Below are 27,897 nucleotides of genomic sequence, written 5' to 3'. Positions count from 1 at the left end.
GCGCGGGTGGACCGAGCACGCGCGCGGCCCCCGGCTGGGGGCGGGGCCAGCGTCCGGTCCCCGCGCGCACCTGCCCGCGGCGGCCGGCGACGCCCCCGGCCGGGCCGGAGGGCCGCGGGGATTCGGGCGGCGGCGCGGGAGGCTGGCGGGGCGTGCGGACCGAGTGCGAGGAGCCCGTCGCGCGCCCTCCGTAAGCAGCGGGGCGCGCACCGCCGGGCGGGGATGCGGCGTGGGCGGCGGGCCCTGGGCCCCGGGCGCCCCGCGGGCCTCGGGGGAGGGAAGCCCTGGGGCTCGCTCCAGCCGCGGGGGACCCCCATGCGCCCTTCGACCGGCGCGGACCACCGGCCGCCACCAGGCGACCTTAGCGCCCTGGGGCGCTCGCTGCCGGCCCCGGGCCCCACGGCGGGCGGGGGTGCGGGGTGTTCTAGAAAAGCCGGCGAGGGAGTAAGTGCCGGGGCGCCTCCTCGGGCCGGGCCCACTCCCCGCCCTCCCTTGGGCCCCTTTCGGTCCCCGAAGGCATCTGTGGACTGCGTGCGTGTGAGGAGGGGCGGATGGCGAAGGGGGCGAGCGGGCCTTCTCAGGCGAACGTCCAAGTGGAAGTTCATTCTGCAGAAGTCGTTGAGCCTGACGTTGCTTACTTGGTCTCCCTCCCTGCTCCCTGCAAGGCATAGAAATCCCAAGATTGCAGAACTGGCGGGACTCTGTGCTTCCGCGCTCTCTTTCAAGAGGTCTGCGACCCAGCCTCCCAGCTCACAGATGGGAAGTGGCATGTGGGGAGGAGGGGTGGCATCCTGCCAGAGGCGCGAGGGAGGTGGGTCTGCCTCCTTGCCAGTTTTAGCTGGTGCTCAAGTTCCTGCTTTGGAGGGAGCTTGCACAGTCCTAAGCAGTTCGCTGCCCCGGAGGTTCAGTTATGTCTACGTGGAAATAACTGCTTAGTCATGTCTCCCAAGGAACGCGTCTCACACAGAAGGTGAAGTCTTCATTCATTGAGCTCATCCTTCAGCCTGAGCCTGATTTGAACTGAGAGTTATCTTTGAAGACTGATTTATGTTAAATTGACACCACAGAGGTTGACAAATCTACAGAAAGCCCCTTTTCCGAACATTTTATGATGATTTTCAGACAGTTGTGTAATCATTTTCATGTTGAAAGAATTTTCCAGTGAACACCCACCTCCTAGATTCTACTAGCATTTTGCTATACGTTGCTGTATCACATCTGTCCACCTATATGACCTTCTTTTTACATCACTTCTGACATTTGGCTTCCCTGGAACAGTTTTTCTGTCTTAGGGCATGGGTGGTTGGTGGGTGGCAGCTGCTGGGAGCTGTCTGGGAACCTTGGTTGAACACCCACTGCAGAATGCTGTGAGGTGCCTGTAACTCAGACCCACCAGAAAGGGCGTTCTTGTTTTTGGAGAGAGAATATAAATGGTTTGTGGTAGCAAATACTTAGTAATAAAAAATGTGAACACCACCTGAGTTCCTGCTGTGTTTGGGGCAGAATTTATTGTAAGCCCTTCCCCTGTGTTATCTCCTGTCATTTTCACAAGCTCCTCCAAGTAGACCAATCCTTTCTACCTTGTACGGATTAGGAAAGGCACAGAGAGGGTCGTTGACATCTAGTGGTGCTAAGAGAGCGGTGGAGTACTGGTTCATGGCTCTGGGTGCTCTTCATTATTGTGTAAATGCCAGAGGAGGGGGCCCTCAGGCCTGGCCAGGGAGGAGAGAGGGGGCACCAGGGTTCCCATAGCTTCTCTGGGGGTCCCAGCTCAGGGACCTGGGTGTAGATGCCAGTTTTTATTTGATTGTTTTCAATCAAAAGTTCTATTTTAAATTTTATTGTGGTAAAATACACACACACACACATATAACAATATTTGCCATCTTAACTTTTTTTTTTTGAGGTACTGGCGTCAGGGATTGAACCCTGTACCTCGTATGTGGGAAGCCGGCACTCAACCACTGAGCTACACCAGCTCCCCTGAATTGGTCTTTTCGTGTGTTTGCTTGTTTGTTTTGTTTTTGTTTTTAGGAGGCACCAGGGATCAAACCTGGGACCTTGTATGTGGGAAGCAAGTGCTCAACCACTCGTGCCACATCCGCTCCCCCGTCTTAACCATTTTTAAGTATAAAATTCAGTGGCATTCCTTACATTCACAGTGCGGGGCAACCATCACCGTCATCCATTACCAAAACCTTCCCATCAGCTCGAATAGAAACTCTGCGCCCGATAAGCAGAAACTCCCCGCTCCCCCTCCTCCAGCCCCGGTAGCCACTGACCTACTTCCTGCCTCTATAATTTACCTAATATGTCACGTACGTGGAATCATACAATATATGTCCTTTGTGCCTGGCCTCTTTGATTTAGCATAACATAGTCAAGGTGTGTCCACATGGTTGCATGTGTGGGCATAGCATTCCTTTGTGGGGCTGGACGATAGTCCGTGGTACGGGAGGCAGATTAGTACAGGGGAGTCGTGCCACCGCACGGCCAATGGACGACATGACTGCGAGACCTTGCCAAGACCGTGACCTTGAGGTCCCAGTTGGGGCTCTATCCAGGCCAAGGGGAGGCCACGAATATTCCAAACGGGCCTCACCATTGGTCCCACCATTGGTGGGGTACCCAATAACTGCTGGGGCCCTACCCTTAGCCTTAGCGAGGGAAGAAATAATTAATAGTTCAAAAGGTGACCACACAAGCCCGAGCTCGCGCTCTCTGCCTGGAGGAGCCTGCATCAAATCTCATTGCGTATTTCTGTCCTTTCTCTCCCATTTCTCAGCAAGCTCTGCTCTTTTCCCTCCATTTCCCAATAAATTCTTTTTACTGGCCTAACTAAACTGGCGTGTACTTAAATTCTTTTACGCAACATGGCCAAGAACCTAGAGGAATCCAGTGCTTTCCTGGCCTCAGTATATATGTCACGTTTCATTGATCCATTCACCTGTTGATGGACACTCGGCACCCCTCCACCTTCCCACCATTTGGTTATAGTGAATAACGTGGTGTCTATTTGAGCAGATCCCAGTTTTGGGTTTTTTTAAAGATGTATTTTTTATTTATTCCTCTCCCCTTCCCCTCCCCCCAGTTTTCTGCTCTCTGTGTCCACTGGCTGTGTGTTCTTCTATAACTGCTTCTATCCTTATCAGTGGCACCAGGAATCTGTGTTTCTTTTTGTTGCGTCATCTTGCTGCGTCAGCTCTCTGTGTGAGCGGCACCATTCCTGGGCAGGCTGTACTTTCGCGCTGGGCGGCTCTCCTTACGGGGTGCACTCCTTGCGTGTGGGGCTCCCCTACGCGGGGGACACCCCTGCGTGGCAGGGCACTCCCTGCGCTCATCAGCACTGCGCATGGGCCAGCTCCACACGGGTCAAGGAGGCCCAGGGTTTGAACCGCGGACCTCCCATGTGGTAGGGGGACGCCCCATTCATTGGGGCAAGTCCGCTTCCCCAGATGCCAGTTTTTACAGGGGCCATTTCTCCCCTGGCTTGCTCTATTCCGCTGGCAACTGTCCCTGCCACCCTCTCCCTGTGCTTTCTATTGAGGTGTGTCCCAAAGCTTGTCCTCTTCCATTCCCATCCTCCCATCCCTTCTTCCTCCAGTCACTTCCTTCTCAGTGTTTATCAGACACACTCTGTTCCCAGGGGCCTGTTTGCCCATGGCGGATGCTCCCGGGATTAGATATGCTCTGTTTGAGTTATCGTTCCCCATCGGCGCCTTCTGAAGCCTGCGGGCCTTGGGCGTGCTGCAGGACAGGTCAGCCCGGCCCGGCCCGGCCTCGAGGCGCCCAGACCCTGCCTGGCCCCAGGGAGCTCTGCCTTCCCAGCCAGCTTGGCCCCCTGTGGTCCTGCCCGGGAGGCTTAGCCAGGCTCCAGGAAATACACCCCTAAGCCCCAAACCCAGAGGAAGAGGAGAGGGACGGGAAAGGAGTGGAGAGTGGTGGAAGGAGCAGGACCAGGGAAGAGAGGGAGCTGCCTGTGGGATGGGGATGGGTGGGAGGGTAGCAGGAATAGGGCGCCGCTCCCAGCGTGGAGGGCGGGCCACGTGCGGTGGGCTGGTGGGCTCGCCTGGGTGCGCAGCCTGGCGCTGACTCTAAAAGAAGGCTCAGGGAAATTCAGAGCGGGGCAGCGGCAGGGCTGACCCTTGAACACTGTCCTGCCGCGCGCGAGGCCAGGTGCAGGAGGACAAGCATTGTCTGCTTCCACAAACACGAAATCTCTAGAATAAGCAAATTCAGAGGGACAGAGTAGATCAGAGGTTCCCAGGGGCCGGGGGAGGGGGCAGCAGGGGGCTGTTGCTCAACGGGTGCAGAGTTTCTGTTTGGGGAGACAGGAAAGTTGTGGAAATAGATAGTGATGATGGTTGCACAACACTGTGAATGTCGTTTATGCCAAATGGTTAAAGTGGGGAGCGGGTGGGGCTCAGTGGTTGAGCTTGGCAGGTGCAAGGTGCAGGGTTCAATCCCAAGTACCTCCTAAAAAAAAAAAGCTTAAAACGGTAAGTTTTACGTTTTGTGCATGTTAGTGCAATTTGAAAAAAGGAAGATCTGAAGGAAATTCGACAAGACTGCTGTTCGCCAGGCTTCAGGAGGCAGATAGTTGGATGTTCGTTACATTTTTTTTCTCTGTACTTCTCTGTATGTTTGAAATATTTCTAAGCAGTGGGGAAAAAAATAAAAGGGCCCTCCGCTGGGAACCGGGCCCTGCCTTGAGTCCACCCGTGTCCACGCACCCCCCGCGGGCAGCACGGCCACGGGACGGTGGAGCCTGGCGTCCCTGGGGGGCTGGGTACCAGCGGGCGACGCTGACCCTGCCCCCTCCCCCAGCTCCCGCCATGCCCGCCTCAGCGCTGTGGGCCTTGGACCTCCTGGGGCGCGTGCACACGCTGTCCACCTCCGGGCAGAGCTGGGAGCTCTGCAGGGACGCCCCGCTGGACTTCAAGCGGGTCAGTGCCACCAGCCAGTGCTGCTGGGGCCTGGCCTGTGACAACCAGGTGTACGTGCGCGTGGCCGCCGGCGATGTGCCCATCCGGCTGCGAGAGGAGGCCTACGAGAACCAGGTAGGCTCTGGCTGGCTTGCCGGGGCACTGGCCCAAGGGAGGGAGGCAGAGGGACACAGAGGCCCCCCCCGCCCCGTTCCCGCGTCCCCGCACTTCGTCAGACCCAGGACAGCAGTGGCTTAGCACCCAGGGTCTTTGGGCCAGGGCCCCGTTGTGTCCTTTCCCAGCAGGGCCGTGCCCCCCACTGCCTGCAGCTCTCTGCCCCCATCCCCCTCCCAGGGCCCTCCGGGCTTCCTGCACTTTGGGGCCGTGGCAGTGGGCTGGGGGCGTCCCTGCTCTCCGAGGTGCAGGCAGGCCCCTCTCTGGCCCTGAACCCTGCAGGGAGAGCCTGGTGGGCAGGGCGCTGGCCGGGTGGGGGGGCGTCCGCCTGTCTGCTCAGCGGTCCCCTCTGGGCCCTGGCTGCCCCGGCCAGCCGCAGGCCTCAGCCCCCTGTCCCCCCAGCGCTGGAACCCCGTGGGCGGTTTCTGTGAGAAGCTGCTGCCCAGTGACCGCTGGCCGTGGAGCGACGTGAGTGGACTCCAGGCCCGGCCGCTGGATGGGGTGGCGCTGCCCTCGCCGCACTGGGAGTGGGAGTCCGACTGGTACGTGGATGAGAATTTTGGAGGGGAGCCCACCGAGAAAGGGGTAGGTGAACTCGCCGCCCACCACGGGCCCCCCGTGGGGCACTGTGTCCCTGCCCAGCCCTGCTCCTCCAGCCTGCGTGTCCCCTCCCTCCTCCTCCTCCTGTCCACCCCCCCAGTGCCCTGCTCCCCACCTGCCCCCACAGCCTGACTGGGCCCCCCTTGGTGTTCAGGGGTGGACCTACGCCATCGACTTCCCTGCCACCTACACCAAAGACAAGAGGTGGAACTCGTGCGTGCGGCGGCGCAAGTGGATCCGGTACCGGAGATACAAGTCCCGAGACGCGTGGGCCAAGGTGTGGGAGCCCCAGGCTTGCCCTCCTGAGATGCGCTGCCCCGAGCACCCGCTTGTCTGTGCGCCAGGCAACTCCCTCGGGGCGCTCCCTCCCGTGGAGCTTTCCCTCCCTTGGGGTGGGGCTTTCCCTCCCTCTGCACGGACCTGTGTCCACCCCTTTAGCCCCTCACCACTGTGGAGCCCCGTCTGGCCCTCCTGTGGCTCCCACCCCCCAGGGGCCTCCAAGGAGAGGAAGGGCTGGGGGGGGCCTCCAGGCCCGGCCTCCCTGCCCCACGCCTGGGGAGCCGGGGTGGGTGACAGGCTGCGGGCCTGTCAGGGCTGTCTAAGCTGCCCCGGCTGACTGACGGCAGAGGGTCCCCATCATGAGTGTGCGTCTGCCCCGCTCTGGGCACGGAGACGTGTCAGGGACAGCAGCCAGGCAGCCGCATCGTGGCCAGGAGGGGACGGGGGATGGCCCCAGGGGTGGCTCTGGCCCCAGTGGATGGCGGCCCCCCGGGAGGGAGCGGCGTGGCCCACCCGCCCAGGCCCCACAGGCTGACGGTCCCTCCCTCCCTCTTTCAGATCCCTCCCAAGGACGACCCTGAGCAGCTGCCTGACCCTTTCAGCGACCTCTCGGTGGGGGGGTGGGAGGTCACCGACGAGCCCGTGGGTCGCCTGTCCGTGTGGGCGGTGTCTCTGCAGGGAAAGGTGAGGCCGGGCACCAGCCTGGGGGTGGCTAGGAGGGGCTGTCCCCCAGCCCTCCCCTTAACTCCTGCAGCCGCGTGCTCCTGGGCGCCCCCATTCCCTCCCTATCCCCTCCCCAACCCCTCCCTGGGGGAAGCCAGCCGGCGAATGCCCCCAGCCGCGGGCCGCCAGGAAGCCCCCAGTACTGTCCTCAGTACTCGGGGCCTCGGGCACAGTGCATCCCCGAGGAGCGCGGGCCGGCGTGACACGTTCCCACCATGCCCTGGAGGCCGAGGCCTGGGCGCTGCCCTTCCCGGGCTGGGTCCTGGTTGTCCCCTTTCTCCGACCCAGTCCTCAGGGGCCCCTCCCCACCAACGGCCGCGCCCACCAGCCAGGCCCTGGGCAGGCAAAGCGCTTTCAGCAGGCCCCGCCCCAGGGCCCGGCTGTCCCCCAGCCGTGCCGCGGAGGTGGGGGTCAGCACAGCGCGTCCCCGCCTGCCTGACGCGGGCGTCATCCAAAAGGGTGTGGGGAGGGACCCTGTGCAACAGGGCGCCACCAGGTGGCAGGAGAGAGGCGCCCAGGCCGCCTGGGGGGGGCGCTCGGGGCGGGGCCGGGGCGGGGCTGACTCCGGGGCTGGTGGGATGGTGCTGGCTGGGGGGCGGGGCATCCCGGGGGCGTGGTCTGCGGGGCAGGGCTGGCTCGGGGGCGTGGTCATCTGGGGCCGGCCCTCCCCGGCACCCCCGCCCCAGGTGCTCTCTGGTGAAGAGGACCGAGTGGGTGTTTGCAGATTTGCGTGAATAGGGCTGAGCAGGCGTGGGTGGGGTGCGGCTGTCCTGGGTCAGAAGAGGCCTGTCCCCCTGACCCCGCGGTGGTCCCGACGGCGTTGCGGTCGGGTGAGCGCTGGATTGTCAGGGCTCACCGACCCCGATTGCCCCGAGACCTGCCCCCCCCCCCCGGGGAGTGCTGGTGCAAATGCTACCCCTGGGGCCAGAGCAGGCAGACCCCCGACCCCACCCGACCTCCCCTGGGGGTTTCTTTCCCTCCCAGGTGTGGTACAGAGAGGACGTCAGCCACCCCAACCCGGAGGGCTCGTCGTGGTCCCTGGTGGACACCCCGGGGGAGGTGCTGCAGATCAGCTGTGGGCCCCACGATCTCCTGTGGGTCACCCTCTGGGAGGGGCAGGCCCTGGTTCGCCAGGGGATCGAGAGGAACAACCCCAAAGGTGGGTAGCTGGGGGGGTCCGCACCGTGGGGGGGCCGGGTGCCCACTCACCAGCCTCCTGCGTCTCCTCTGTGCCGCAGGAAGTTGCTGGTCCTTAGTGGAGCCTCCGGTGCCTGAAGTCGGAATCATGCACGTCGCGGTGGGAGTCCACGTGGTCTGGGCCATCACCAAAGACCGAAAAGTAAGCGGGACCCTCCCAATTCCGTGTGACCGTGTGTGGCTTTGTTCTTGCACGCGGGGCCTGCGCCCATTAGGGCCGGCCGGGCACCAGCCGCACAGCGGGCCCCTGCAGACCTCGGTCTGGCTGGGAGTCTCCCTCCGCCCCCCACCCTCTGCCCTCATACCAAAACGCGGCTCACCAGGCCATGGCAGCTGAGTCACCAGAAGCCAGTGCCTTGCCTCCCCTTGCTCTCTTCAGCGCTTGCCACTTTCACGTCGTCATAGGCAAGTCACGGTGAACGGCGCTGGTTGCGGATGTCTTGCCCCGCCTTTTTTTTTTTTTTAAGTTTTATTTTATTTATTTCTACTCCCCCTTGTTGTTTGCGCTCGCTATCTGCTCTCTGTGTCTGTTATGTGTTCTCTGTGTCTTCCTCTTAGGAGACCCCGGAAACTGAACCCGGAACCTCCCATGGAGGAGGGAGCACCCAATCGTTTGAACCACCTCTGCTTCCTGCTGGTTTTGTCTATCGTTGTGTTTCCTTGTTGTGTCATCTCATTGTGTCATCTTGTTGCATCTGCTGTCTTGCTTGTCTTCTTCAGGAGGCACTGGGAACTGAACCCAGGACCTCCTATGTGGTAGGCAGGCACCCAACTACTTGAGCTACATCTACTTCCCCATTGATTTTTTTTTAAGATTTATTTATTTATTTTATTTCTCTCCCCTTCCCAACCCCCCCCCCCAGTTGTCTGCTCTCTGTGTCCATTCGCTGTGTGTTCTGTGACTGCATCTATCCTTAGCAGCAGCACCAGGAACCTGTGTTTCTTTTTGTTGCATCATCTTGTTGTGTCAGCTCTCCATGTGTGCGGCACCATTCCTGGGCAGGCTGCACTTTGTTTTGTCCTGGGCGGCTCTCCTTACGAGGTGCACTTCTTGCGCGTGGGGCTCCCCTACACGGGGGACACCCCTGCGTGGCAGGGCACTCCTTGCGCGCATCAGCACTGCGCATGAGCCAGCTCCACACGGGTCAAGGAGGCCCAGGGTTTGAAACGCAGACCTCCCATGTGGTAGATGGATGCTCTATCCGTTGGGCCAAGTCTGCTTCCCCCCATTGATTATTTCTAACTTCATGTCAAGTGTCCAGGGAGGAGGGTCTCCCCCATATCTGAATCTGCCCTTAGTGCTAAGGGCCTCAGGCCATGTCCTCAGTCTGAGAAAAGGCAGATAGGCTGATCCCCCAGGTCCCTGGGTGCCCCACCTCCCCTGGACCCCAGCCTTCAAGCCCCTCCTTAGCACAACCTGTCACCCCCATTGGATTCAATGAGTGAAAAATACGTGATTTACCTGAGCAGTTTCTCAGTCTTCAGACAAATGTTTGATTGGACATTCGAGGCATTTCTCCTGAAGGGTTTGAAGCTTTTCTTGTCCACCCCGCTCCCTGCCCGCGCCCTGAAGGAACAGCTGGGGTCCCTGGTGGCCAGGAGCTGGTGGGCGTGGCCCAGGCCCCCCTCCAGAAGGGCCAGGACAGTCCCTGGGGAGGGGGTGGGAGAGGCGCTGTCTGGAGGGCGACACGAGGTAAATCACCAAACCATAGGCAGGCCTGGCGGAATCGAGGTGGGGCTGTGTGCCTTCGTAAAAGTCACCGTGATGAAAGTTAGGCTCACGCTGTACCATCAAGCACTAACACCAGACCCCCAAGTTATACTATGTATTCTGACAGTGAGTTTAGAAAAATAATTTTCTTGAATACCTTCAGAAAGACCATTATGGTTCCTGAAGGCAAACTTAATTCAGTGACACAAGCAGCCTTTTCCAAGCCTCAGGCATGTGGCCAGGTGAGCGCTGCGAAGGCAGCCCACCTCCCGGATGGCCCAGACCTCCGTGCTGTGGGTGGCGGGACACGGTCGGCGTCCGGGGGACAGTAGCCACCAACAGCAGATCCAGCCAGGCCCCGGAGAAGCTCCCGCCTCTCCGGCGCTCGCCGTCCGCACCTTGACGCCACTTGCTGCTCCCGCCTGGAGGTGCCAAGAGGGCGGACCAGGGCCGCTGATGTGGGGACTGGGGGAGAAGGTTCTAGGAGGCTCAGGCAGCCGCTTGTCTCCTGGAGTGGGAAACTCTTCTGCCAGGGAATGTCCCGGAAGCCACCAGGACTGATGCGGTCGAGGGCAGATGACCCGTGGGCCGTTCTGGGGCACGAGGGACAGGGACAGGTTGTGCTTCCTTCGTAGATACCCTGCGACGCGCAGCGCGGCGTGAGCAAGAGAATCACGCCGCCCCGCGCCTCCCCCAAGCCTTTCCTCCCAGGGGTCCTCTGAGGAGGCTGAGGGTCTCTGGCTTTCCCAGGTGTGGTTCCGGAGAGGCGTCAGCTCTCACAGCCCCGGCGGCACCTGCTGGATGGAGATGGTCGGGGAGCTGCTCATGGTGGACGTGGGCCTGAGGGACCAGGTGCGCGTGGGGCTCGGCGCCCGCAGGTTGGGGAGGCCGCTGCGCGCGGGGGCCGGGCCTGGTGGGCGGGGGCGTGGCACCGGGATCCCACAGGGCCGGGGCGGCAGGCAGGGCTCGCTGGGGCCTGAGAAGCCTGGGCCCGAGATCTGCCTTCCTGGCTCCAGCCCTGATGGTGCTTTGCCCTGCGCGCGGCGCGTCTGCAGTGTGCGCGGTGCGGCCCCCCTCGGGGACAGGGAGCTCCGGTGCTCTGAAGGCTCGGGTGCACCCTGCGGCGGGACGGTGACGCCTGCCCCGCGCTCTGCGCCACGTGCCCCCGAGCTGGCGCTGAGCTCCCCAGGCCCCTGGCCGCCCAGGCAGGGGCCTGGCGAGAGAGGCGCTGCAGGGGGCTGAGCACAAAGGGCCCCTGCCACGGCCTGCAGGGGGTGCTGCCGCCCGCCTGGCACGGCCCCCCCGGGGCCCGGCAGCCTCCGCCCCGCATGACCCCTCGGAGGCGAGGACCTCCTGCCCCCATGGCAGAGGCTTCCTGGCGGCCAGGGCCAGAATCAAGGAGGCGACTGTGCCTCTTTCAAAAGAAAGGAGCCCCCTTCTGGGTTTCCCTGGGGGTCAGCTCCTCACCGTGCGGGCCCCTGACCCTAAGCGGCGTCCCCCGGCACCCCTCCCCTGCCCTGCCACCCCGAGCCTGTGGGAACCGGCCCCCCCGCCCGGGCCTCCCCCGCGCACCTTCCCCAGATGACGAGCCCCCCGCCACGTGTGGGGGCGCTCTTGCTACCCTGGGATGCGCCTGAGCGGCCGGCAGCGACCCCCCCAGGCACGGGGGCCCCGGGTGCCCAGCCCCCGACCACCGTGCCGCCCCTGTCCCAGGTCTGGGGCGTCGGCTGTGAGGACCGGGCCGTGTACTTCCGGCAGGGCGTCACCCCCAGCGAGCTCAGCGGGAAGGCCTGGAAGGTGGTCGCCGCCGGCCGCGAGAGTGACCGCTCGCACTCGGGCAGCCAGTCTAGCCTCGTCAGGTGATCCTGGGGCGCGCGGGTGGGCTGGGGGCCCCGTCCAGGCAGGAGAAGCAGCCCCAGCCAGAGCTGCCTGCCCCTCCAGCCCGCACCTGCCCCATCGGAGCGGGCCCCGGGGCCGGGTCAGGTCCAGGGCTCCGCAGGTGCTCCCAGCGCAGAGCGGGAGACGGGGCAAAGCCGGGCTGTCTACCAGGGAGCCGGACAGCCCCTGAGCTTCGGCCCAGGTTCTGAAGTCTTGTCTGGGGGACAGAGGGCTGCTTTGAGGGGGGGCAAAGGAAAAGAAGACAGAGGGTCTCTCTCATCTGTCTCCAACCTCTGGGTGCGCCTGGCCCTGTGGAGGCTTGTTCAGACACTGCTCTAGGTTAGGGCCTGAGATCCTGCATTGCTAAGAAGCTGCCGGGTGACGCGGCTCTGGGGACCGCACCTGGAGATCCGCGGCCCGGGGCGCGTCCCTAAGGCGGAGGAAGCACGGGACTTCGCTGCGCCGTCCAGACGCCACAGCAGGCCGCGGCACAGCGCTCCACGGCCACCACGGCCCTGTCCTCGGCTTGAGCCCTCACCACCCCTGCTCCACACCCCCTTGCTCCCCGATGGGGTGCCGGGCTGTTAGCCCAGGGGGCAGGGAGGATGGCCTTGGGGATGTGTTGAAGTCCTGCCCAGGACAGGGGTCTGCGCGCGAGCCCCCTGGACTAGTACCCTCAGCTGGGAGTCCTCACACGGGCCAGCCAGAAGGCAGGACCTCGGATCTGGCAACCGAGTCTTAGTTACACCTCCAAAAGAGTGAGCAACGAAAGGAAAATCAGCTAAATTGGACTTTATTGAAATTAAAAACTTACGTACGCTAAAGGATACGATCAAGAAAGTGAAAAGACAACTCATAGAATAGGCATGAATATTGGCGAATCATTTCTCTGATAAGGGCTTGGTGTCCAGAATATATAAAGATCTCCTGCAGCTCAACCAAAAAAGACAGCCTAGTTTACGAACGGGCAGTGGACTTGAGCAGACATCTCTCCAAAGAAGCTCTGCGATGGCCAGCCAGCCCCTGAGAAGGTGCTCGGTCATTAGCCGTGAGGAAAACACGAATCGAACCACAGGCAGGCAGACGGCGATAAGTGCTGGCGAGGACGGGGCGCAATCGGAACCCCTGCGTGGCCGGTGTCAGCCCCTGTGGAAAGCACTGGGGCAAGTTCCAAGGTCAGCAGTTACCGTGTGACCTGGCAGTTCCCCTCCTAGGCAGAGACCCAGAAGAACTGAAAAATACGTTCAAACAGAAACTCAGCCATGCGTGTTCATAGCACCTCTGTGTACACTGGACTCATTCCTTGTAAAAAGGAGTGGAGTTTCGGCCCGCGCCACATGGGGGCGCCCTGACCACGCCGGGCCGAGTGGTGGAATCCAGACGCAGGGCAGACTGCTTCCGTTTCCACGAAAGAGGCGGATCCGTAGGCGGAGAGATCGCCAGGCGCTGGGCGTGGCAGTTCCTGGGTACAGGGCTTACATTTGGGGTGATGAGAAAGTTCTGGAACTAGACGGTGGTGGCAGTTGCACATTAGGGATGCACTCAACACCACTGAGCCAGGGCCTTCTTTTTTTTTAAGGCCGTGCAGGGGCTTGAACCCGGGACCTGGTACATGGGAAGCAGGCGTCCCCTGAGTCTCCCTTTTAAATGCTTAGTGATGCATTTCGTGCCATGCTTATTTAGACACCATAAAAAGGGGTAACAGCCCTCCACCCCGGGACACGCAGGTCTCCTTGGTTGGAGGTGCGGCCCGGCAGGGGAATTTTTTTAAGTGCCCGAGAGTGCCTTTCCCTGGAAGCGGGCGCTAGTGTGTTAGGTGCCGCAGAGGAGGAGCCGGGGGCTCAGTGGTTAGGGCTTGCCTGGGTCGGTCAGCGGGGAGCCCCCTGGGAGCCGCTGGGTAACAGGCAACCCCGCTCTGTCCCCAGCGCCGGCTGCTTCTTTGGTGATGAGGTGAGGGGCAGCGGAGAGTCCTCTGCCCCAAGTGACACCGACGCCCCCACGGAGGTGGACGGACTGGGGCCCCTGCACGGCCCCAGGAGCCACGCGGGGGACCCACAACCAGGGCCCGGCGGGGCGGCAGAGGGGCGTGCCAGCCTGGCCTCCCCGCCGGCGGAGCTGCCCTGGACCCACATCGACCTCAAGGAGCCCCCTGAGGGGCCTGGCCCGGCCACCGCAGGCCCCCCCGGGCCGGCCACCCTGGCCTCCATGGGGCTGCTGCCGCTGGGCCTGGAGGAGGTGTATGGCACCGACGAGCACCCGCTGTGGGCCTGGGTGTCGGGAGGGGGCTGCGCCGTGGAGGCACACTCGGCGCCCCAGTGGGTCACTGGCCTGCCAGGTAAGAGGGGCCACCAGAGCGGGCGGCCAGCACCCCAGGGGGCAGCCCCCAGCGGTCAGGTGGCTGGGTGCCTGCAGCGCCAGCACCCACCCCGGTGGAAGCTGGGGGCGCGGGGTGCAGCCGAGCCGGGAGGAGCGGGCAGTGCCACGGCTTCCTGGCCACAGTGACCGCCTCCTGCGGGGGAAGCTGTCGGGGACGGTGGTGGGGGTGGGCGCGTAGCTTTCCGGCCGAGAGGGGCTGATGTGATGAGAGGCCTCCAGCCGGCTGTCGGGGCTGAGGTCGCAGCAGCCCCTGAGGCCCGGGCACCCCGCAGGCCCCTCGCCCTCGGTGCAGGCGCTCTCGCTGTCCCTCACGCCGGCGCAGACGGCGACCTGGAGGAAGCAGATCTTCCAGCAGCTCACGGAGCGGAGCAGGCGGGAGCTGGAGAGCTTCAGGCACTATGAGCAGGCCGTGGAGCAGGTGGGTCCCGGCACCACTCAACGAGCCCTCCCTGCTGCTGCGCGCCCCGCTGCTGCGGGTGGACCATGCGCCGGACGCCGTCCGTCTGTCCTCGGGGACTCATCCCCCGGCCCCGCGCTCATCCCACCCGAAGGAACTTCTGCTTGGTCCCCGCTGGGGACTGCGGCGTCCGAGATTGTGGCTCCCTGTGGGGGGTGGGGTGCTGTGGGACCCCCTTGTGCCCGCATGGACCAGTCCATGTGAACGGCTCGGGCAGAGTCAGGGCAGCCCCGGGCCCCTGTGGCGGAGCTGGGTGGGGGGGCTCACGGGTGGGGGGCGGGCGGAAGCTTTACTCCAACGAGGCCCTGGGGCCCGGCTGCACCCCGCGCCCACCCTGCCTGTCCGCGGGAAGCTGGAATGGGGGCTGAGGCCGGGGCCCCGTGGGGCTGCCCGGGAGGGCGCGGGGTGGGCTGCGGGTGCTGGGCACGGGGTGCGCTCGGGGTCGGAGGCTGTGACGCTGCCCCCCGCCCCGACCCCGTGCCCGCAGTCGGTGTGGGTGAAGACGGGGTCCCTGCAGTGGTGGTGCGACTGGAAGCCCCACAAGTGGGTGGACGTCCGCGTGGCCCTCGAGCAGTTCACGGGGCACGACGGGGTGCGGGACAGCGTCCTCTTCATCTACTACGTGGTCCACGAGGAGAAGAAGGTGCGGGGCTGGGGGTGGAGGGGCGCCTGGGGAGGGCTCACGGCTGTGGGGGGGCTCAGGAAGGGGGCGCAGGGTCGCGGGGGGCTCAGGGAGAGGGAGGGGCAGGGCCGCGGGGGCTCCGGGGAAGGGGACACGCGGCAGGGGCGGTGCCCGGCGGGCGGAGGTGCCCGCGCCCTGGTGACGCCGCCCGCCCCTCTCCACGCAGTACCTCCACGTGTTCCTCAACGAGGTGACGGCGCTCGTCCCGCTGCTGAGCGAGGCCAGGCCCTCGTGCGCGCTGTACACCCCCGAGAGGACGCGGCAGAGGTGGCCCGTGCGCCTGGCCGCCGCCACCGAGCAGGAGATGAACGACTGGGTGAGCACGCGATGGGCCCGCCGGGGTGCCCAGGGGAGAAGTCTGGGCCGGAGACCCCCGCCCCCTGACAGGCCCCCCGACCTGCCCCCCTGCCCTGCCTCCCTGACCTGCCCTGCCCCCTGCCCCCTGACCTGCCCCCTGCCCTGCATCTCTGACCTGCCCCCTGCCCTGGCCCCTGACCTGCCCCCCAACGTGCCTCCCAACCTGCCCCCCTGACCTACCCTGTCCCCTGCCCCCTGCCCCCTGCCCTGGCCCCTGACCTGCCCCCCAACGTGCCTCCCAACCTGCCTCCCTGACCTGCCCTGCCCCCTGCCCCCTGACCTGCCCCCTGCCCTGCATCTCTGACCTGCCCCCTGCCTGGCCCCTGACCTGCCCCCCGACCTGCCCGCGCCCCCCAGCTTGCCCTGCTCAGCCTGTCCTGCCGCGAGAGCCAGAAGGTCCACGGCCGCCCCTCGGCGCAGGCCCTCTGGTCGGCCACCTGCGGGGGGGGACGTCTTTGTGAGCGAGCCGAGCCTGGGCCTGGAGGCCCCCGAGCACCCGCTGCCCTGCGACCAGCTGTGAGTAGGCCATGCCCCCAGCCCCCCCGAGCCCCCCGACTGGTTCCGCACGGGGCACCCCAAGGCCAGAGCCCGCCCTGGGCCTGGCGTCGCGCTGCCCAGCCAAGAGGCCCAGGACGGGGAGGACAGGGCACCGGGCGTTGCCCCTCTGCCCACCAGCGAGGCCGCCCTGCCCGGCTTGGTGCAGTTGACGATGCCCCCCGGCCGCACCGCCACCAGAACGGGGTTGGGGGGGCCTGGGGAGGCCGGAGAGGCTGGAGGCCCCGTCCCCGGGCCTGCGCATCCTGTGTGGTGTCAGGTGCCCGGAAAGCGCAGAGAGGAGACGGGACAGCAGGGGGGATGCCGGGCTGCCCGAGGAGGCTGCTCTGGGGAGGAGCGATGCCACCTGGCAAGGGGCACGGCCCGGGGACGCCCAGCAACGGTGGGGGCGGGGGCCTAGGGTGTTCACTGTGCAAGGGGGCAGGGGTAGGAGGCAAGCCAGACTCCCAGGAGCCGCGTGGTGTCGACTCGGCCAGGGCTCCGACGGGAAACTTGGGGGCGCCAGGTGGGCGAGGACCCCCTGGGAAGGAGCCGCTGGCCCCTGGGGAAGGATGGCGTGGGCTGAGGGCTGAGGAGGGGTGATGGGGCAGTGTCGGGAGAGCTTGGTTTGGGGGGGGCGGGGGCCGGGGAGGGGCCGCCCCAGCTGCCGGAGCCCAGGTGGAGAACAGCAGGCAGGACTGGGGCTGCCGGGCGGGACCCTCGTCCTGAGGGGGGCACCCCCAGGGCACTGGGCGTTTGGGGGTGCAGAAGGCGAGGAGGGTCCCTGGGGGCGGCAGGCCGTAAGCGGTGGACGGCTAGGACTCGGGGAGCCGAGGCGCCCCTGCGGGAGGCCCCCTCCCGTCGCCTGCCCCGCAGCCCTCGGGGGCCCAGCGCCCGGTCCAACGAGTCGGGCTGCCTGGCAGCGGCGGCAGGTGTGGCGCTCCCGGGGGATTAGGCTCCCGGGGACATTCAGCCTGGCTGCACCCGTCACTTCCGTACCCGGCTCGTCCCCACCCACCAGGCCCCCAGGCGGTTTGAAACTTGGACCGAGCCCCCCGTTTGCGCGGCGCCCGGGCCGCGTCCTGCCTTGTCCCCTCTTTACCTTCGGGAGGCCGAGGGGACAGGTGGTCCGTGGCAAACTCCCCTCGCCGCCCGGAGGGGCCGCGCCACGAGCCTGCTCCCCCTGCTCTCCCCGCCCGTGCAGGTTCTGGTGGCAGGTGGGCGGCCACCTGCGCCTGGTGGAGGCCAACAGCCGGGGCGTGGTGTGGGGCCTGGGCTACGACCACACGGCCTGGGTCTACACTGGGGGCCACTGCGGCGGCTGCTTCCAAGGTGAGGCCCCCCGCAGGCCGGGGCGTTGCGCACGCCCTCCCCGCATCCCCGGCCCGCTTCCCCGCCCGACACAAGCTGCTGCCGCCCGCAGAGGACGCGGGAGGGCAGCGAGCCGACCCCGGGCCGACCTGCAGGTGTGAGGGCAGCAGGCCCCGCCTCCCGGGCTCCGGCCAGCCCACAGGGGCCTCGAGGGTTCTGGAAAGGCAGAGCTGCCCAGCCCCAGCCCCTCCTTTCACAGACGAGGCCTCGGGCCTCCTGATCCCAGACCCAAACTCTAGCCCTTGGCTACGCGGGTTGGTTGAGCTTTAGGGGGCAAGAACTTGTCGGAGTACTGGGGCTTCCCTGAGTTCCATGAGGCAGCATCCCCGTGCTCCCCTTGTAGGAAACAAAGGCAGAAATAAGTGTTGAAATGGGACCGTTCCGTGCCACGGCCCACGTGCCCCACCGCAGGGAGCCTCTAATCCTGACAGAGTGTGGTCCACTAGGGCCGTGGGAGCACCGGCACAGACTTAGCAGCTCCCTGTTCACGAGGGAGGTAGGGCCGCTGGAAGCTCTGGGAGGCGTCCGGGTGCCTTTTTAGTAAGGAGTGAGCTGGGTGGTCCTCCCACCTGCCCCAAGGCCAGTAACAGTGCAGTACACGGAAGGACAAAGGGAAAGAGGAGGGCTGGTGCCCGTGTGGACCGGCAGCTGGATGTGCAGCAGGTTCTTCTCTTTAAAATTGTGCAACCTCAGGATAACCCTGGGCATGGAGGAGAGAGATCCGCCCTCGAGAGGATCAGCAGCCCGTTAACCCTCTGTCTGCTGGCTCGGGCCCTGCCCGGGGGCTCTGGGACCTCAGCGCCCCGAGGGGCCCGGCCTGCAGCCTCCTCTCCCCGCAGGCCTGCCCAGCGGCACCAGCCACATCTACCCGCAGTCAGACGTGAGGAGTGTCCACATCTACGAGAACCAGCGCTGGAACCCTGTCACAGGCTACAGCAGCAGGTGAGGGCGCCCCGCCCCGCGCCCCACGCCCCATGCCCTGGCATTCGCGCAGCTGCCGCTCCGGGGAGCTCTTCTTGCAAGGGTGCAGCGTACTTACATGGAGTCAGGGAACGAGCCTGTCGCCGTCCAGTCGCCCAGGTTGAGGACCCAAATGCCCCCCAGTCCTCGTCTCACCCCCACCCCATCCTTTCCTGTCCCTCTCTTTGCTCCCCACGACTCACCAAGAGCCACAATGCCGACTTCTAGCTCTTTCGTTAGTTGTGCTTCCTTTTTTGTTTGTTTTTCCTTTGGAGGGGAGATTACTTCTTAAAACTTTGTTTTTTTTAAGTTTTAATTGGTTTAGTCTACTGAAAACATCGTCGCCTCCATCAAAACTATTCTGGTTCTCTAACCGTGAGGCCTCGGGACCAAGAGGTCCACGTGGCTGGGGGAGCGCAGGGGACACGGTAGAAAATCCAGGTTGTACGCGATTTTCTTTCTTCCTGGTCTGCTCAGCATAGAAAGCCTTTTCCATTTTTTTGTGCGTGTTTTTTGTTATAAGTTATGGCATTTATTAGTCTTTAAAAGCCACCACAAGAGCCCAGTGGTCTCATACCCACGCCCGGGGAATTGTCAAAACCCCGACTCCGGCGTCCCCGGAGCAGCCCCGGGAAGCCGCGTTTCCAGCAGGTTCCCGGGGGACCTGGCGCGGCTGGTGGGAAGGCCCCCACACACCTGCACCTGCACGGAACCGCGTGCCTCCGTCCCCGTGGCGGTCACGCGCGCACACACGAGCACACACGTCCTCGCAGGCCGCCTCTCTGTCCGCAGTGGGCTGTGTACACTCATGGTCACGGCCACGGCCTCTGGCCCCACCCTGGGCTTGTGCCCAGTGCGAGTGCCGCCCCGTCCCCCTCCTGCTCCAGACCCGCAGGGCCTCCCCCCGGGGCTCTCCATGGGCCGGCCTGGCCCTTGGGGTCGCCTGATTTTTGACGTTCCACGAATGGAATTGCACGACGACTCAGTTTGTGCCCCGGCCCCGCGCGCTTCCCCTTGTCCACGCGGAGCTGCGGTTCCCTCATCTTCCCCCTCGGCGTGGAGGACGTTCAGCCAGGACTCCGCACGTGCCCATCCACGTGGGGGGACGTTGGCGTGTCGTGGCCCCAAAGCGTCCCACACTCCCTTAGGCCCATCCCCAGGACCCCAGGGAGGAGGGGGCGCGCCGTCCCGCCGCCTGCGGCCTCTGGGTCATGCGCTCCGGCTGCGTGTAGCTCCCCTGCTGCTCACCGCGCAGCGCCTGGCTGCCCTGGGCGTTTTTCCGTGGCCTTCCCGACGGGCGTGTGGGTTTAATCTCCCTTTCCCTGATGTCTAACGAGGCCGAGGCAGGGTAGCCTCCCCTGCGAAATGCCTGCTCAAGGATCGGCCCCGGTTGCGGCGCGCTTTTCCTTGATGGGTGCGTGCTCCGTGCACAGGCAGGAGACGAGCCCCTCGCGGGTACCTGTGCGGAGACGCCAACTTCCCAGCAGGCGTTTTCTCAACCATGGTTTCAATCTAGTTGAGCTGAGCGAGGCTTTGCTCTAAATCAAGTTAGGGCACTTTATTTTTTATTTTTTAGAAAGATTTACTTTTTATTTATTCCCACCCCCCCGCCATTGTTTGCTCTCTCTGTCCATTCGCTGTGTATTCTTCTGTGTCCGCTTGCATTCTTGGTGGCACCGGGAATCTGTGTTTCTGTTTGTTGCATCATCTTGCTGTGTCAGCTCTCTGTGTGTGCGGCACCATTCCTGGGCAGGCTGCACTTTCTTTCACGCTGGGCGGCTCTCCTTACAGGGCGCACTCCTTGTGTGTGGGGCTCCCTACGCAGGGGACACCCCTGCGTGGCACGGCACTCCCTGCATGCATCAGCACTGCACATGGGCCAGCTGCACACGGGTCAAGGAGGCCCGGGGTTTGAACCGCGGACCTCCCATGTGGTAGGCGGACGCCCTAACCACTGGGCCAAGTCTGCTTCCCCGCAGTGGTTCTGTTTGTTCCTCAGCCCCTGGGAGACCACACGTCCTCTTCCCAGAGCCCAGGGATCTAAGCGACGGCTCCTTCCCCAGGGGACCCCCAGGGTCCAAGCGGGCCCCTCACCTCCTCACCGCCCCCCTGCCCTGCCCGCAGGGGTCTGCCCACGGACCGGTACATGTGGAGCGACGCCTCGGGGCTGCAGGAGTGCACCAAGGCCAGCGCCCGGCCGCCCTCCCTGCAGTGGGCCTGGGTGAGCCCTGGGGGGGGGGTGCTGGGGGCAGGGGGAGGAGACGGGCTTCAGGGAGGGGCTGACCTTTCCAATGGTGGGGAGGGACGTGGCTGTCGGGGGCCACGGCTCTGACTTGCCCCCTCCCCAGGTGTCCGACTGGCACGTGGATTTCAGCGCTCCCGGGGGCACCGACCAGGAGGGGTGGCAGTATGCCAGCGACTTCCCCGCGTAAGCGCCTCTCCTCTCTGCCCCAGCCCACGCTCCGGTCCTCCCCTCCACGGGGGAGCGGCCTCGCTGCCCGCACAGCCCCGGCCACCTGTCCTCAGCACCTGCCCCGGGTGGCCCCTGCCCCGGGTACCTGGGCCGTTGGCTCCTGAGGCTGTCTGGGCCCAGGTGACCCCGCTACACACCTGTCCTCCGTGGGGACATCCCTGCTGTGCTGCGCCCAGGTTTGGGGATGGCCGGACAACGGGGGCCCTGCAGAGCGGGCTGTGGGGGCTCACGGAAGGGGCGCTGGCCTCTGGGTGCCTTCCCCGGGTCTGCAGCCAGAGCTCCAGGCCAGGCCCCGGGTGGCGGGCACGGGGTGGGGGCGGGGAGCGCCCCGAGGCTGGAGGGAGAAGGCAGGCTGCAGGGCATGGGGCCCTTCTTGGGGTGTCGCCAGCCCCCTCCCAGCCCTGTGGCCCCCGCAGGCGGGCGGTGGGGGTGTGTGGCCGCGGCCCCCGCGGGCAGCCGGGAGGCCAGTCCTGGGGGTCGCCTGCCCTCGAACCCCCACAGGGCTGACTCGCTGTCGGCCAAGCGGGGCCGGTGCGCGGCGGCAGCGTCCTGCAGGAGCTGGCGGTGGTGCTGACTTCACTTCTCGCCCGCACAGCTCTTACCACGGGTACAAAACCATGAAGGATTTCGTCAGGAGGCGGCGCTGGGCAAGGTAAGGCCGGGCCGCCCGCCGGGAGGGAGAGTAAATGTCAGCCCAGGAAATGCCCGCGGGCTCCCGGCCGCTCTCCTGCCCAGGACTTTGTTTTCAAGAACAAACAAGAGAAATGTCACTGGCAGGACTGCTTGGAGGCAGGACAGGGAGGACGGCAGGCGTGGGGGGGCGGCCGCGGCCCCAGGGCCCCTTGCAGGCCTGCGCGGCCTCGCCCGCCTGAGACCCTCCCTCCCCGCCCCCCAGCTGGCCCTGGACCCCCGCCCGGCGAGGCCGAGGGGAGCAGGGCGGCCCCTGGAGAGGGCCACTCGCGGGCAGGGAGACGGCGGCCCTGGCGCGGTGCTGACGCAGGGGCCTCCGCGGGCGCGCTTTCCCTGCACAGGAAGTGCAAGCTGGTGACGAGCGGGCCCTGGCTGGAGGTGGCTCCCATCGCCCTCAGCGACGTGTCCATCATCCCGGAGAGCCCCGAGGCCGCGGGAGCTGGGCACAGCGTCGCCCTCTGGGCCGTCAGCGACAAGGGGGACGTGCTGTGCCGCCTGGGCGTGTCCGAGGCCAACCCCGCGGTGAGCGCCTCCCGTCGCCTCGGCCACCCTCCGGCCCTGCCCCCCGGGAGCCTGGACTCACCGGAGGCCCCGGCGGGTCCCTGCAACCGGTGGGCCACACGGTGGCCCGGCTGGGTCCCGGCTCCGCCGGCAGGGGTGCCGGGTGCTCGGCCCCCGAGTTGGGGGCCTGGGGGAGCCGCTTGAGGCCCCGTGTCCCACGCTGCCCACCGGCCAGGGTGTCCCCCATCCAGCCCTTCTGGGGGCTGGAGCTGGGGCAGGGCCTGGCAGTGAGGACCAGGCCATGCAGCCCGCGCCCACCCCTCCGCCCGCAGGGCACGTCCTGGCTGCACGTGGGCACGGACCAGCCCTTCGCCTCCGTCTCCATCGGCGCCTGCTACCAGGTGTGGGCCGTGGCCAGGGACGGCTCGGCCTTCTACCGGGGCTCGGTGTCCCCCTCGCAGCCGGCCGGTGAGTGACCCTGGCCGCGGGCCGCCGGCTTCCACCGCCCTTGTGGGGGCACCCGGGCTGCTCCCAGGAAGCGGTTCCTGGGTTTTAGTCCAACTCAAGCGCCTGCGTCTGCCTGCGTGGTGGGGCGGGTGGCGGGGTCCGCCACCTCTCCGCAGGGGAGCCGCCCCCTCGCACCATCCCCACGGCCCATCGCTGGTCAGCACCCGCTGCCCGCCCTCCCGGAGCCCCTCACTCCCGTCCTTAGTGCCCGCTTGTCCTTGTGTCTCTCTGTGGGAAGGGCAGGCCCAGTTAGCACAGGGTAGGCTGGCAGGGACAGATGGACGGACAGCGGCCGCCCTGCACAGCGGCTGGGGGCAAGGCCGGGGGCCGTGGGGTCCTGGCAGGCGCGCGCCAGCCTGCGTGACCCCCGGCGGCCGCCCTCTGGCTGCAGGTGACTGCTGGTACCATGTGCCGTCCCCTCCCAAGCAGAAGCTCAAGCAGGTGTCTGTGGGCCAGACGTCGGTGTACGCCCTGGACGAGAACGGCAAGTGCCTGCCCAGGGCGCCCTGGTCCCGGGACGGCCCTGAGCCGCCTGCCCACGCGGGGCCTCCGGCATCGCCCGGGGAGCGGGCAGGTGGAGCGAGGGTCACCCCGGCCGGGCACCCCCACCTGGCCCTCGGGGGGGCCCAGGAACCCTGGGTCTCCCTTCCCGCTGCCGAGGCCGCCCCGGTGTCGACACGCCCGCTTCTCTCCCCAGGGAACCTGTGGTACCGCCAGGGAGTCACGCCGGGCTACCCCCAGGGCTCCTGCTGGGACCACGTGTCCAACAACGTGCGCAGAGTGTCTGTGGGGCCCCTGGACCAGGTCTGGGCGCCAGGGGCCAGGCGGGGGCGCTTGGGGGCCCCCCAAGGCTGCGCCGTGGCCAGAGGCTCAAGGCTATGCTTTCCAGGTGTGGGTCATCGCGGACAAAGTGCAGGGGAGCCACGGCCTGAGCCTGGGGACGGTGTGCCACCGCACGGGTGTGCAGCCCCGCGAGCCCAAGGGGCAGGGCTGGGACTACGGCATCGGGGTGAGCGCGTGCCCGGGCTCCGGGGGCACGGCCTGGCCCGGGGTGTGTGGCCTCGGCAGTGCGAGGACAAGGGTAGCATGGGACCCCAGGGCTGGGACGCCCAGCTGGAACCTGGGGAGGTGGGGGGACCCCGCGGGGGCCAGGGAGACCAGCCACCTGGTCCCGCGCCTCACTGGCTGTGCCGACTCCTCCAGGGAGGCTGGGAGCACGTCTCCGTCCGGGCCAACGCCATCAGGGGCTCCCGGCGCGGGTCACAGGAGATGGGCGAGCAGGGCCCCTCCCGCGGGCCCGTGCAGGGGGGCAGCGCCCTGCAAGAGGCTCCCAGGGGCCCCGTCCGCTGCTGAGGCCGCCCCACGTGCCAAGACACCTGCAGGACCGAGCGCCACTGCCAGTACCCCGGAAATGTGACGCGCCGGGCTGGGCCGGCCCCCAGCCCTCCTCCTCTGCCTCCCACCTTTCCCAGACGGGAACCTGGAACCTTCCGAGAACACACCCTAGGAGAAAGTCTCCAGAAGGACCCTCCTGAGCCAGACACCCCCGCAATCCCCCCCAAAAATGGCTGCGGGGCTCAGAGCCACATCTGCCGTGTGCTGTGATGTTTTCTCAGAGCAAGACTTGCAAAAAGGGGTCAGATTTCAAAACTTAAGAGAGGACCTGGCAGAAAAGAAACTCAGGGGCGGGGGGTGCTCCCCAGGTGGGCCGGGAGCAGGGGCGGGCCGCCCAGGCTGGGAGAAGGCGGCCTTGACAGACTCCCCCGTTGTGGACCCTCATCACTCTCTTCCCCCCAGGCCTGGGGGTCCCGGGCATACTCCTTGCACGTGCAGAGGGTGGAGGGCTCGGCAGGGGTTGGGGGTGCAGGCGGCGGGGTCCCCCCAGCCCGGCCTCCCCTCGGCTGCTCCGCTCCGTCCACCCCGGGCCCGGCGGCAAAGTCCCCGTTGGCTTCGGCAACTAGACGCCTCACCCAGGGGCCACCAGGCCCAAATCCCTGTTTTTTCTACTTGTTCTGAGACCAAAGGAGCCAACTCGCCACCTGCTGCGCCGGGAACCCCCCTGGCTTAGTTGTCAGGCAGGGGCCGCACCTGCCGAGCTGCATCTGGTCACCCACAAGCCAGCCCTGGAAAGGATCCCCTGGCGCAGCTCGCTGGGCGCCGAGGCGAGGGACCGATGAGTCTGGCGGGAGGACAGCGGGCTCCTGCGGGCGACTGGGACAGCTCTGCGCGCCCCAATGGGAACCCCACCCGCAGAGGCCGAGAGACGGGGCCCCGCTGAGCGCCAGCTGCGTACCTGCATCGCGGACAGTCTCAGATCCTTTCACCCAGTCAAACTCAGGCCCGAGTGGGAATGCCCTACTTTTTATTGATAGGAGATGATTAAAGCGCCCCTGCCTGTGCGGGCTACAAGGAGCAAGTGCTGTGGAGTCATTGATTTTGTTTTTTTTGACACAGCGTCATCAGTCTCATTAGACTTTGAAGGGACTGTTAGGAAAAATAAAAGCAAATCCAGGTCATTTAAGAAACATTCTCACCGTGGTTAGAGCAGGGGCACTGGCCACTTGCTCCGAGTTCCCTTTTCCCAGACAAAAATGTCATGGCCCTGGGCTGTGCATGGGACGGCCCCTCACAGGTCTGCACAGGTGGGCGCGTGCCAGGCCTGGCCCCCTGGCCCCGGAACACACAAGCGTCCAGCCTGGGCCTCGGGATCCAAGGCAGTGGGCAAGGGGGCGGCACGAGCAGGGCCTGGCCGGCCCCGGCCCCCGGCGCTTCCCCCAGCACTCAACACCGCAAAGCGGGCCTGGGGCCTCAGGAGAGCCTTCGTGATGCGGTCTCGGGCGGGGCGGGGTGGGGGGAGCAGAGGTGGGTGCAGGGCCCACCCGGGGCAGGAAGAGGCGGGAAGGTGGGCCGGGGCCGATCCATTCTGTGGAGGGAGGGGGCTGCGCGTGGGCTCGCCGTGACCAGGTTCGTGGGTTTTGCACCCTCTCAGCTTGCCCGGGAGGGTGGTGGAGGCATGAGCTCAGGGTGGGCTCGTCCATCCCAAGCTGAGAGCCGTGCCCAGTCTTGGCTCACACCAGCGCGTCACACTGACCACTGACCACCCAATGACGCCACCCTAGTGGGCGGGCCAGGAGGGCTCGGGTGCCCCCTGAGCAGCCACGAAGGACAGCTGGGTGGCCAGCCGCCCGGGCGCTGGTAGGGGCAGTGTGAGTGCGTCTCCTTGGCACCAGGAGACCGACTTCCCCGGAGAACCTGGAGTGGGGGCCTGGGCGGGGCAGCGAGGGCCAAGCGTGGGCTGCGGCAGGCGCCAGGCCCCTCGCCCGTGGGGCGGCCTGTGCTTGGGCAGGGGAGGGTGGCCCGCGGGAGCCCCCTGCCCTGGGACAGGGACTCGGACCCCAGGGGCCCGGCCACATAACCACGCTGAGCGGTGGGCAGAGGGGCGGGGGAGAGGGGCCGGCAGGGACGGAGAGGAGAGCCAAGGCCGCCGAGCCCGCAGGGAGGACCGCCCCGCAGAAGGAAGCTTGGCCGGAGGCAGCGCGCACCTGCCAAGCCGCCCCGTCCCTGCCTCCCTGCGCCGCCCCGGTGGGGGCGGGAACCTCCCGTCACGCTCAGGTTCCACCCTCAGGTAAAGCCCCATGGGGCCCCCCCACCTTCAACAGGGTCCAAGAGCACCCTCTGCCCATCATAGGGAGAGCCCGCATCTGTGACAAGTATGACACCCCACTGGGGTGGGGGCCTCGGGGACACCGAGGACGAAGCAGGAACCAAGACCTTCTCTCCCCTGACATGCACAGCCCAGCTCCGCCGTGCCCCTCGGCACCGGGCCATGGACCCTGGGCCACGCCGGGCCCCTCGGGGGTCGCCACGGCCTGGCCCCGCACCGCGCAGGGGCCCGCGCTCCACCGGCAGCTGGCCAAGGTTTGGGGGAGAGAGGAGGCCAGGCCCTCTCCCAGCCGGGTCCCCTTGGGGTGAACTTGAGGTAATCGAATCAGGGTCCCAGCTGCCAGCTGCTGGGCTCAGACTGCTGGGCTCCACCGCGCACGGCGCTCGGCTGCTCCGTGCCTCAGTTTACCCCTTGGAGACCGTGCAGACCCATCCAGTCCTACAGGGCAGGTGGGAAGAGGGCCCTTCCTGGACCTCGGCCTCAGTAGCTGGGGAAACTTAGGCCAGTCACTCTTTTCCCAGAATCTCCGAGAAGGGAGTGGACAGCGAAGAGAATCGAGTTAAAAGGAAGGAGAGACGCCTCGACGCGTGCGCGCGGCCGCAGGTGTGGACCTCAGGCTGCCCGGGGCCGCGGCCTCGGCCGGGCCGCTCCTGGGACCCCAGAGCAGCAGGGGGAGCGTCCAGGGCGGCGGCTGCGCGTCCACGGTGCCCCGGAGGGCGGCGGAGGCGGCGGGGCGGGGACGGTGGCCGGCGGTCCGGGGCAGGGGCCGCAGGGGCCGCGCGCGGGCGGCCTAGGTGCCCTCGCGGAAGGCGTGGATCTGCGTGGAGTACCTGTGCAGGTGGCCCTCGGGCGGGGCCTCGGGCGCCCCCGCGCCGCCGGCCGCCTGCTGCTGGTAGTGCTGGTAGAGTTTGGGGCCCGGCCCGTCCAGGCCCGGCAGGCGGCCGCTGGACATGGCCAGGATGGTGGCGGTCAGCGACTTGATGTAGTTCTTGGCCAGCGTGAGCGTCTCGATCTTGGAGAGCTTCTTGTCGGCGCGCACGTGCGGGATGGCCTCGCGCAGCGCCTGGAACGCGTTGTTGAGCTTGTGCATGCGCTGCCGCTCGCGCTCGTTGCTCTCCAGCCGCCGCTGCGCGCTGCTCTCCCGCCGGCCGCCGGGGCCCGCGCGCCGGCGCCCGCCCTCGGCCCGCCCCGCCGCCGGGGCCCGCGCGCGGCTCCGCAGCCCCCGGCCCGGCTCCGGCTCGGCGCCCGGCGGGGCGCGCTCGGGCGGCCGCTCCCCCGGGGCGGCGTCGGGGGGCGCGCGGCGCCGGGACGCGCGGCTCTTGGTCTTCATGGCGCGGGCGGCGGTGGCCGACGCGGGGGGCGCTCGCGGAGCTGCAAGCAGAGCAGAGGCCGGCGGGTCACGCGGCCCCGCGGACGCCCCCGGGACCCCGCCGCCCCTCCCGCGGCAACCCCCCCAGCCTCGCTGACCTTTGGCACCGGGCTCGGACCCGCGGGAACCGACGGGCAGCGACTCCGGCCCCCGCACTCGCCGCGCCCCTGCCCGACGTGACACGTGCCGGGGGCCGCACTGGGGCCGGGAGCGCGGGGCACACGGGGTGGATGTCGCAGGTCAGAGGGGCGGTGAGGGCAGGAGCCGCGCGCCGAGGCCCCCGGGGCCACACCCCGGCCTCGTCCGGCGCCCACCCGGCCCGGCCCCGCGCCCTCCCCGCCGCGCCCCCCAGGCCGCCCCCCGCCACCGGGTACCTGGGGATCCGCGGCCGCACGCGCCGGGCTGCCCACGGGGGACAAGGACACGTCGCTTTAGCCGCCCGGGACGCATGTAAATGAGCCCGCAGGGC

At 66.5% G+C, this 27,897-nt stretch overlaps 2 protein-coding genes across 3 annotated transcripts; one reads left to right on the top strand and one right to left on the bottom strand.

Annotated features, from left to right (window-relative positions):
• The first annotated feature begins 55 nt into the window (after positions 1 to 55).
• On the top strand, positions 56 to 24,807 carry TECPR1 (tectonin beta-propeller repeat containing 1). The gene is given in 26 exon segments (XM_058285785.2): positions 56 to 190; positions 4,828 to 5,060; positions 5,502 to 5,684; positions 5,854 to 5,976; positions 6,537 to 6,662; positions 7,686 to 7,860; positions 7,940 to 8,040; positions 10,360 to 10,461; positions 11,323 to 11,468; positions 13,413 to 13,822; positions 14,136 to 14,281; positions 14,808 to 14,963; positions 15,169 to 15,318; positions 15,717 to 15,800; positions 15,802 to 15,875; positions 17,098 to 17,225; positions 18,104 to 18,206; positions 20,349 to 20,445; positions 20,573 to 20,652; positions 21,293 to 21,349; positions 21,729 to 21,909; positions 22,221 to 22,356; positions 22,787 to 22,879; positions 23,093 to 23,199; positions 23,285 to 23,404; positions 23,599 to 24,807. Coding segments are annotated over 25 exon segments (3,453 nt in total). The 5' UTR covers positions 56 to 190; positions 4,828 to 4,835; the 3' UTR covers positions 23,749 to 24,807.
• On the bottom strand, positions 24,741 to 27,833 carry BHLHA15 (basic helix-loop-helix family member a15). Of its 2 annotated transcripts, none has more exons than XM_058285788.1 (2): positions 27,803 to 27,833; positions 24,741 to 27,430 (listed from the first exon to the last, which is right to left on the bottom strand). In XM_058285788.1, exon 2 carries the CDS (start codon positions 27,387 to 27,389, stop codon positions 26,850 to 26,852), a length of 540 nt encoding a protein of 179 aa, XP_058141771.1. In that variant the 5' UTR covers positions 27,390 to 27,430; positions 27,803 to 27,833; the 3' UTR covers positions 24,741 to 26,849. The 2 variants fall into 2 exon arrangements, with proteins under 2 accessions (XP_058141771.1, XP_058141769.1); XM_058285786.2 differs by lacking the exon at positions 27,803 to 27,833 and adding an exon at positions 27,527 to 27,718.
• Positions 27,834 to 27,897: the final 64 nt, after the last annotated feature.

This window comes from Dasypus novemcinctus, chromosome 23, assembly GCF_030445035.2.
Source record: "Dasypus novemcinctus isolate mDasNov1 chromosome 23, mDasNov1.1.hap2, whole genome shotgun sequence".
NCBI classification, from domain to species: Eukaryota; Metazoa; Chordata; class Mammalia; order Cingulata; family Dasypodidae; genus Dasypus; species Dasypus novemcinctus.
The sequence above is the reverse complement of the archived record's forward strand: the minus strand, read 5'-3'. Positions and strand labels throughout refer to the sequence as shown.

Excerpts from the sequence above, each read along its gene's own strand:
- BHLHA15 (XM_058285788.1), bottom strand. The coding sequence starts at position 27,389 with ATGAAGACCAAGAGCCGCGCGTCCCGGCGCCGCGCGCCCCCCGACGCC.